This window comes from Carassius gibelio, chromosome B7, assembly GCF_023724105.1.
Source record: "Carassius gibelio isolate Cgi1373 ecotype wild population from Czech Republic chromosome B7, carGib1.2-hapl.c, whole genome shotgun sequence".
In the NCBI taxonomy this organism is placed as follows: Eukaryota; Metazoa; Chordata; class Actinopteri; order Cypriniformes; family Cyprinidae; genus Carassius; species Carassius gibelio.
The window spans coordinates 13,173,805-13,184,699 of record NC_068402.1 but is presented as its reverse complement, the minus strand read 5'-3'; the positions used below and the strand labels follow the sequence as shown (position 1 = coordinate 13,184,699).

The following is a 10,895-nucleotide window of genomic DNA, read 5'->3' as shown; positions in this document are numbered from 1 at the left end:
TCTAATCAGCAGTCTTCCCCATGATTGTGTAGCTTACAGAACTAGACTGAGAAACCATTTAAAGGCTTTGCAGGTGTTTTGAGTTAATTAGCTGATTAGAGTGTGGCACCAGGTGTCTTCAATATTGAACCTTTTCACAATATTCTAATTTTCTGAGATACTGAATTTGGGATTTTCCTTAATTGTCAGTTGTAATGATCAAATTTAAAAAAACAAACATTTGAAATATATCAGTCTGTATCTAATTAATTAATATAATATACAAGTTTCACTTTTTGAATGGAATTAGTTAAATAAATCAACTTTTTGATGATATTCTAATTATATGACCAGCACCTGTATATATATATATATATATATATATATATATATATATATATATATATATATATATATATATATATATATATACATATACATATACATATACTGTACATATATATATATATATATATATATAGATACATAAACATACATTTAATTTTAAATAAATAACGGTGACTGATCTATTTGTAGTTAATGCAGTTTGGAGCATATAGTGCTTGACTGAACAGTGATATGAGGGGTTTTTAATTTATTTTTTATTTTGAACGATAGAACGCTGTTTAGTGTTACGGAAGAATGGTTCCCACCACCCACGTGTTTCCGGAGGGAAGTGATAAAGCGCGGACCGGTTGCTGGTGGTCAGCTGATGTGTCAAACAGAGTCCAGCCCTCACGCTTTGTTTTATTGACGTTTATTTGGACCAAAAGAGTTCTGGTCACTGTATGAGTTGCTAATGTAATATCTACTCGTTATTCTGGTACACCTCTCTTCGATATTTGACGACGTTGTCTTTAGTGGAAGTGAAAAGATGTATCGATTGACCGCTGTCAAACTGTTGACGTTTTCATCGCTAATGTGTTTCCTGATGTTATTATCCGCAAAAACATCAGAAGCTAAGGTAAAATATGATATTTATTGCTTTGTTTTAATACATAAATGATATACTTCGTGTAGTTGTGAAACTGTTGTGTTGTTGGCAGTGCCAACTAGCCTTTAGCATGTTCAATGTTTCGGCTAAATATAAGATAATAATAAATTAACAAATCAACACTTTCTTTTTAGGAAACAATGTCAGGTGGATTCTAAACCGACCAAAGTATGGTTTATATGAGCTTGTGTAACGTTATATTTGGTCACTCTTCACAGAATTCAGAAGACATCCGGTGCAAATGTATCTGTCCACCTTATAAGGACATCGCTGGGCAGATCTACAATCAGAACGTTTCCTTGAAGGACTGGTAAATGAATTACTCTTCTCAATACGAGTCTACAGTAACTTCTGTAATAAACTAACCCCATGAATCTCTATTCACTGATCCATAACTTCTCAAATACAATAATTTGCACAGTAATTGCCTTCATGTGGTGGAGCCGATGCCCGTTGAAGGCAAAGATGTGGAGGCATACTGTTTACGCTGTGAATGCAAATATGAAGAAAGGAGCTCTGGAACCATCAAAGTGAGTTCAGTGTCTTCTTTATATGACATGGTGTATAATACACTAACTTGAAAATGTTTTAATATTAGAGAAATAATAATCATTCTCTCTTTTACAGGGCACCATTATAGCATATCTGTCTATTCTGGGCCTTCTGTTACTGTATATGGTCTATCTGACACTGTTGGAGCCTATTTTAAAGAGAAGACTGTTTGGCCATTCACAGCTCATTCAGAGTGACGATGATGTTGGGGTAAGTGTTTTGTTTGCAACATCTTTATGGATCCAAGATTTAATACAAGTTGTAAGCATTGGTAGTTTGGATGAAAAATCTGTGTAATGAAATAGATGCATGATCCGGTAGGTCTTTATTTTGTCACTAATGATAGTAATGTCCTATAAAGTGTGCTAACATTATATTCTGTTGTTATAGGACCAGCAGCCCTTCGCCAATGCCCATGACGTGCTTTCCCGTTCTCGCTCTCGCTCCAACATGCTAAACAAAGTGGAGCACGCTCAGCAGCGCTGGAAGAGGCAGGTCCAAGAACAGCGCAAATCTGTCTTCGACCGTCACGTGGTGCTTAGCTAAAAGCCTTCACAGTCTGGACTGTTATCCATTGGTTCTGGTACTGTGTTAAAGGCGGGGTCTTTTCCATCTCATTGGTCTGCCTGAGCAACCTCCAGTGACTCCAGTGTGTACATTTCTTTTTCATGTATAGGTTTGTCATCTTGACCAATGTGTGCGACTAAACCCTGTTTGTTATTAGAGTTTGCTTGATACAGACAGTTAGCATTAACTCTCACCGTGCTCTTGCATTTTGAAATCATGCACTCTAAAATTAGCAAAGATTTTTTTTTACCTTTACTGCAGTCCAGTCACTACTAACTTGATGTGGGGATAGAAGTGTCAATTTCCTCATAAAATTAGGGTGATGCGTTTATTCATTAAATCATTTTATATAAATTCCAGAATTTTTACTAAAGAAAAAAATATTGATTTCCAGTCTTATTGTACAGTGTAAAATTACCCTCTTTTCTCTTCTTACCTTGCGGTTTCCTGTCAACTATTATATGTAAATAATGATAAGTGAATGTGTTTGGTCATTGTCTCCAAATGATATGCTGTATGACTAACTTCTCAATAACAGTTCCTTTTGTTGTTGTTTTATAAGGACAGTATTCATGAGGTACATGCTTTGATGGTATCAGAATAATATTCTTTGTCTTTACTATCTGTATGTATAATAATTGAAATGTTCAAGTACACAATTTAACAAAGATAGCTGTTTTGAACTTTTAAATTGCATAACAGTTTTGTTAATATGTGAATCCCGGTTTCTCGTCTCCGTTTGTTCCTGTCAAAATCAATGCAGCTCATGTGACGCAGTTTCTGTTAATGGTAATGGCATTTTTAGTCCCCAGGAGGCGCTGTTTCCAAACGGGCTTTTTGCATTAGCGTCGAAGAACAGCGCTAGATTTATGCATAATTAAACGTGCTATGTTATAAAAAAATAAAAAACAATTATAAAATTGAGCCGACTACTTGTAATTAGTAAGATAATTATCTCAAGTATGCAGTGACAGTATTTCCTACTCATTTACCACTTTTACCATCATAAATACAGTGAACTGTTTATTTAAAGTATTTTACTGAAAAGCTGAGCGTATTAATTAACCCGAAATTATTTACCTGGTAAGAGATCTAGACAACATGAAATAGTTTAACATAAGACAATGCATATCACATTTTTCACATAACGGTTCTCATCACTTCCTGCGCTCCCCCCTCCTCCTCCTCCTCTCGGCCAAAAACACTGGGACACATATATCAGCGCGCAATCAACGCACTCCACTGAAAACTCACTTACTCAAACTCACAGCATGGATATGTGGAAAAAGTAACCTTGTCAACACGAGCATCACTTGCACACAGAAGGTAGGAATCTTTATTTACCTGACTCTCTTTATGTTCGCTGTTTCAACTCTTTTGAACTTCTTGTTTTGTGTGTGTGTGTGTGTGTGTGTATATATATATATATATATATATGTGTGTATATATATATATATATATATATATATATACGCGCTGATATATGTGTATAGAGATTTGTTTATGTGTATATATATATATATATATATATATATATATATATATATATATATATATATATATATATATATATATATATATTTATATATATATATATATATTTATATATATATATATATATATATATATAAACAAATCTAAATCATAACCTAAGGTGTCTGTAGAGACAATAAATAAAAGCGTAACAGAAAAATATAAATATGAGTGCAAGTTAAATAATAGGATAATAATAACGGCATAACAAAAGTTTACATGCGTTTGGATATGAACGATTAAAATGGACTGAGCCTCGAATGTTTTTTGAAGTCGCTTGAACAGTGAATAGGGGAAAGAAAAAATCCTTCATTATTAGAGGTATAATAAACACGGCTGTGAGAGCAATGGAGGATAGTAACCAACTTATCAGGATGGATTGAGACTCATAAACTCCTCTGAGGTGTTTTACTGTGAACTAGAAACAAGGAGGCGCTCTTAAACCTTCTAAAATCACGGAGAAACCTGATGGACGCTTCTGAGTCAGTTTCTTAGAATTATCATTATAACAATATAAAGGGAAATTAAAAGGAATTGTTATGTTTAATCAGAATATAAATATGTATTTTTACAACGAATTCTTTTGGGCTCATCGGTTGAGTTTCGCTATTGCTGTTAATATCTGAAATTTTGATTACGTTTTCAGTCTGACCTCAGACTAACAGCAACAGTTCACTGTTTTTACACTCTTTCTTATCTCTGTGGTAAATAAGCCCATCATCTGGTTGTCTGTCCCGTGGGGCCACAGTGTGGGAAATGATCAGGGCACAAACCACAGCTCTCTCTGTATCTCTCTTTCTGAGTGTGTCTCTGCCTCCCTCAAGGCTGTCAGTTCTTTCCCATGGGCTTATCATGGTTCCTTGACATATCTATCTTGAATGTTACTTTTTGGTGTGCCCTTGCTCTTGTTTAAAATGTAATTATGTCATTGCAACATTGCAAGAAACCCTGGAAACAATGATTCATATTGATGTCAAAATATATATGCACATTTTTAAAACAGATTCAAGTATGGCTTCAGAAAGTTAACAGAGTCGATGGTAGTTGTGTTGACAGACACGCTTGTGCTCAAGTGCCAAAATGCTACCTTTAATTTTCATGTATTTTGGTTATCAATGAAAGTTTGAAGACCAAACTTCTCCTTATTAAAGTCACCCTTATTGAAAAAAAATAAAGCTGTGTTGTGTTACAAAAATTTCTATATTAAGACATTTTTAAGAAATAATTTCATGTTGCATTAGTTATTTATTGTTAAATTAATGTCTACACATGTTGGTTACATTGTGAACACTAATGGGTTCAGTTTTGTAGAATGACCCATATTACAAAAAAATATTTCCCCAAATTTTGAGCATTATCCAAGTATAACTTGAATATTGAATACAATATTCTGCTTTGTATTTTGAAGTGCCTGAACAGAATGATTGTGACAGGGATATTTTGTGGTAAGGGTGTGGTGAACATTCAGGGCTGCTGGAAACATACTGTTGTATTTTGGAGATTTTGTGGGTTTTGCTGAACATGACTGATGGAACCCTTACAAATGTGTTCAAGGAAGAGGAAACAGTTTAATGGATCCGGCATAATGTTTCTCATACACCCAACTGCTTTAACAGGTGTAAATTGTACTTTTGACTTGTAATTGACTTGGTAAGTAGAAATGTGTATTTGAAAATGAAAAATCAGACCAAAGCAAATACCCTAAAACCAATTCTGTTTTCCATCATGACAATGTAACATGTAAAAGAAGCAGTTCACCTCCCCCGCCACCCTCAAAAAAGAAGAAAATCTGCGGAACATTTACCTAACATCAGACCATGATTTGATTTGAATCATGAATGATTTGCTCACCAATGGATCCTCTGCAGTGAATGGATGCCGTCCTCTAATGTGAGTTCATAGAGCTGATAAAAACATCACAATAATTCACAAGTAATCCACACAACTTCATGTACATCAATTAATTGTGAACTGAAAGCTGTGAATTTGTAAGAAACAGATCCACCATTAAGATGTTTTAACTTAAAGATATAAAAATATCTATATCCACAGTATTGGTTAAAAAAAGCTTCGGTCTTAATCAGGTGAGAAATATTCACAGGTTAATCACCATTTATAAGAGTAAAAAATCCATTACTTAACAAATATGTCAAGGCATTTTGATGTGAGAGGACAAAAGGGATTGGACTTTTTACTGGAGGAGGCATTATTGTGCATTATGGACTCATATTTAGGCCATAACTGAGGCTTTAAAATGAAAAAGCCTTACTAATGGATTTTTTTTTCTTACAAACATGCAGCTTTTAGCATCACAAGACATTAACCAATTGACTGGAATCATATTGTGATGTTTTTATCAGCTGTTTGTACTCATTCCGACAGCACCCATTCACCTCCATTATAATCAACTTTAAACTCAATGTATGACTGTTGAAAGGTGCAAGGCACAAGTAGTAGATGGTAGCGTAAAAATTTGTTAAAAACAAAAAAATTGCAACGAACTCAATCACTAGTAGTATAAACTTGGTTAAATATTAATCTTTAAGTTAATATGTAGTACAATATGTAGCAGACAAGTTCAAATTTTCTTTATGCTAAAAAAGAAGATCCTCTGAAGAATACAGCTGCATATTTCACCAATTTCCTCTTAGAAAAGAGCAATGGAGCATTGAGACTTGCGTAATTGCAATCACAGGGATGATGGGATACCCCAGGGGCATGAATCTCAAGTATTTGTCACAGCCCTTACCAGTCAAGTGCTGTTATGAGGTTTCATTAGAATATTATTATGTGCTGGACACACTTGCATGGAAATTGTGGAGTTGTTAAATGCTGCCAACCGATTAAAAACAAAGCCCATGTGGAGAGGTTGATGATGTTTTTCTGCACAAAACAACAGAATTTAGCTCAAAGTTGAGGTTCCCACTGCTGAGCTTGGCTATCCAGAGACCATACTGAGAATGCATTATGTTTCGATTGGGTCAAAACTTGCAATGATTAGAAAAAGGGATGTTTGGCTTTTAGATTAGTCAATTTCTAGCTAACACTTTCAGTTGCATTTTTAGTATCATGATCACACTAACAGGCATCCACATGGGAGATGTTTAGTCTGGGCCTCTAATGCGTTCTTGACTTGGGCTGCACAACATCAGGATACAAGGTTAAATATAGTGAATGCTCGCTTGCAATGTAAGAGTAAAATGACAGACTAAGATATGACCTTAATATATAATAGTATGCCAAATTTCATATCATGTTTTATTCATGATAATATGGGTTTTCAACAGAAACATTAGAAACAGCAGTTTTATTGTACAAATCTCTCAAGGTTTTGAAAAAGAAATTTCTATCTTGTTCTTGTTATTAAGACAATAATAACATTTTCCTTGAGCGTCTTGCATTAGCTCCCTCTAAATAACACCTGGAGGGAATGATTGTTCTTGGAACCCTGATCCGTGGCAAAACTGTCCCTGAACCATTATCTAAGGAATTTAACACAGATTTGAGAAAGACTCCCACATCAAGTTCCAACACCAGAAACCACAATGCTGAGGTATTGGTACAATTTGAAAGAGATCCAGAGAAAGTTATGTCATCCTAAAGCTTTTGTCAACCGCAGATCCCTGCTTCTCATTGCGGTTGCTTATTTGGCAGCAGGTTGCTTATTTGCACAAGTTTCAATCCAACAGAGACCGTTTTTATTGTGTCAAACTTCATCTATTGAATGCTGGATTTTAATATTAGACTGGCTCGACAGACTTGGATAACATGGAGATTCGGTAGATTGCTCAAAACATTCTATTATTTTTTTTTTTAGGATTAAACAAGTTGACAGCTTGGTTTATTCCGTAGATATTCCTAACAACTAAAGCCATAAATTTGTCTCAGTATTGGAGTTTAGTTTGGATAGTTTGACAAACTTTTCCTTCCTGTCAACTTAATAATCAACAGCTGTTTGTTTCTTTTTTTTGTCACAGATTTATACTATTTAATATTAAACAAATCCATAACGTAGAAATACCTTTGTTTACTGTTTTGTGGCTGCAAAATGCGCATCATTATCATCTATTGCTTAAGAATCTGAGCTAAATGAATTTGTGCATATTTAGATGCAAGTGGCTGGATTCACTCCAAGTACACTTTCAAAGGTTCTTTGTCTGTTTGTTCTTGAACTTATGCTTCACATACATGTGATTGCATACCACAGTTTAGACAGCTGTTAGCAATGTGTTAAGCTTGTACTCTGCTGCTCAGAATCTGAAGCTCTTTGTAGCATATGGGTAATTGTAAATCACAGATATCTGAATATGTCCTGAAATTATTTATTCTATACCTTAAATAAAACAGAATTTGTGTTAACTTTCAATTCAAAAGATGCTCTTTGTAAAATGGCTCTATACAAGCTGCAGTCATTAGAAATGAAATCCAAAGCAGCAAGAAAACAAATCAATAAATGTTGCTTACTACAGCAAGTATTCACATTACTTCTAATTGCGAGCCTGTGGGTTTGCCTTCAGCAAGATCATGAAAATGGGTGTACAAATGTTATAATATTAAATCATCTATACAACCACTGCAATCATGTGACACTGAAGGCCACTGCTCCAAATTTCATAACAACCAACATAATACTGTCTGTAAATCTATATTTTAGTGCAACAAAAGCTTGCAAAAGAATAAAATAAAAATAGCTTAGTCTAGGTGGGGGAAATATATATATATATATATATATATATATATATATATATATATATATATATATATATATATATATATATATATATATATATAAAGCTGAATAAAGTATTACTGAAATAATTTGTGTAATCATTTAGAATATTCTATAACTAAAAGAGCAGATTTTTGTATGAAATGCTGGTTGTCACGAGATAACAAAACGTATTAACTAACTAACTAACTAACTAACTAACTAACTAATTATCATTCAAAATGATGCAGATTATTTATTGTGTTATTGTGTTAACATTTTACCGCTCACTGCTTTTATTGATAACTATTCAGAGCTCATCCGTTTTTTATGTTTTGTGGTCACCATAAATGTATTTTTCGGATTCGTGCGCGTTTGCAGAAGATTACAAAGTAGAGCGGAATAGCATGTGATTACGATTCGGCCAATTAATATGGATCTCTGTGAGACCCCTCAACTATTTCTTCGGTGTCCCGGGAGACCGCGAGCTCTTCTGGCTGTTTGTTTTTTTCCTGGTGAAGGATGACGGAACGATCAGGCAAACTAGTTATGTTACATGAAATGTGAAAGACACTTATTTGAACCTCGCTTAATTTGGCACTGTAACATACAGTGTAAAGTTCAAACTCATGTGGCTCGTGTGAAGAAGAGCAGTTTAGTTTCGTGTGGGAGCTCGAGAACTTGGAGAGGCGAGTGGGGGGGCAAAACAACCCGTCTCCATGGCGACTAGCTCAGCCTTCTGCCAGAAAGAGTTCTCAAGTAGGGAGGGATTTACCCCGCTCGAGAGGACATGCCTGGAAGTTTAGGGAAAAGTTCCAGGTATTACCGGCAAATCGATGATTTTTTGCAATCGCTACGAGTGTTTTTTTTTATGAGACCATGAACAAAATGGCACGAACTGCGGGATGTTTCTTTCAGGTAAAACTTTTATCTCATTCTAGCCGGGGTTACATTGTATGAAAATGAGCTCAGTCAATCGCAAACAAAAGCTGTGTGTCAGAACCCAGTGAGCTTGCTTGCTCGAAAGCGTTTTTGAGCATCACGGAACAAAAGTCCGTTCCGTGATGCTCAACAATGATTGTAATTCGGAACGTTTGTGATTCCTCAAAACGTTTAAAAACATGACGTCCAAATCTAGTCTCGGTTAACGTTAGTTAGGCAGCTCTCTCGCTTTGGAGGCACAAAATTAACAGTAACGGATGTTTTATATGTAAATGTGGCTCAAAACATAACTTTTTGTTTAAATGCGGTTAAAAAATGTTAACTGTATAAAGCCATATGTGTTTACCTTATTTGGTAATTTCCCAACTCATTCGAATCTTGTCTATTGTTAACTTGATCGTTTAATAGGCTGACGTTTTTCAGCTTTATTCTATTTGAGGAACAGCCAAGGTCATGTATGGTTTATATCTTTCTCTGATGGAGCACAATAAGTTTATGGATTGGTTTAGTGGCCAAAGCAGTTGTTGCTGAGCATGGAATTAGCAGCGCCAAGGTTGTGGGTTCGATTCCCAGGGAATGAGACATCAATTAAAAACTATACTTTGAATGCAGTGTAATCCACTTTGCTTACATGCATCTGCCAGTTGCATAAATGTAAAATGTAAATGTTGAATGAGCGAGGATTGACAGCGGATAAAGGCACATTTCAGTTGTTACTTACCACTAAAATCATGCACTTATTTGTGCACAAATGCCTGTGGGTGTGTACACATGTACTGTAGGTTACATGATCACTGTTCAAGTATACAGTGCCCCCTGCTTTCATTTTTGGCTGCTACTGCAGCTGCAAGCTCTTTTTTTCCCCTGAACTTTCTGAACAGACTGTCTTTTGTGCTTTTGGAACAATGACCCTTCCTTCTCATTGGTCTGGATTGTCAGCTCAATCATGGGAGCCGCTCTGTTCTCTGTCCAGTGCTTGCGCAATATGGATCAGGGTGGAATGTCACCAAACCTTGAACAAAATAGACAGTCACCATCATAATGTGTAACAAACCTTTTCATAAGGTTATGATCTAGCTGATCCATAGCTTGTCATTCCACAGTGAATGTGATTTTGTGAGCACACTGTGTCAGCTGAAATAACAGTCATGCAAGGACTCTTATTTCCACTGAATCCAGTCAAACAGATTTGCGTCAAGTATTACTTGTGTATTTATGCTTTTTCTTCCCAGATTCTGTGTCTTGACTTTTTATCGAGATGTAGAACCTAATGCACTTTCATTGTTCAATTTAGTAGCTTGATAATAGTAATTGTTTTAGTGTGCGATTGCATCTTTTTCCTAAGAAAATGTTCCTGGAAGCGATTCATGCATGACAGCAAACATGACTATAACAAAAGAACAATTGAACTTGTAAAATCCTTTTCAGTGTGGTGCACTGAATAGACATCATTGCCTTTAAGGGAGTGTGCATTGTGGGTTTTTTTCTCACATGCCTGTAATTTTCAGAAACTTCTAAAAGGAAACAAGTTGTGACTTGCTTTAATAGATAGCTGACTTTAAGATTAAATGATGTGCTTCAAAATGTGTCATCTCTAGTCTTTAATAAAACATTTATCAT

General features: G+C 35.1%; 2 protein-coding genes across 3 annotated transcripts in view; both read left to right on the top strand.

Annotated features, from left to right (window-relative positions):
• Positions 1–643: 643 nt before the first annotated feature.
• On the top strand, positions 644–3,016 carry tmem9b (TMEM9 domain family, member B). Its single transcript, XM_052559986.1, has 5 exons — positions 644–943; positions 1,192–1,283; positions 1,395–1,503; positions 1,601–1,735; positions 1,916–3,016. Exons 1-5 carry the CDS (start codon positions 854–856, stop codon positions 2,069–2,071), a joined length of 582 nt encoding a protein of 193 aa, XP_052415946.1. The 5' UTR covers positions 644–853; the 3' UTR covers positions 2,072–3,016.
• Positions 3,017–3,274: 258 nt separating this feature from the next.
• Positions 3,275–10,895, top strand: part of dennd2b (DENN domain containing 2B) — a 52,503-nt gene continuing 44,882 nt past the window's right edge. The window contains exon 1 of one of the 2 annotated variants that reach the window (XM_052559982.1): positions 3,275–3,418. The gene's annotated coding sequence lies outside the window, so the exon portion shown is untranslated. Of the gene's footprint in view, positions 3,419–8,929; positions 9,252–10,895 lie in introns of those variants that run through there. The other variant, XM_052559981.1, reaches the window with a different exon arrangement.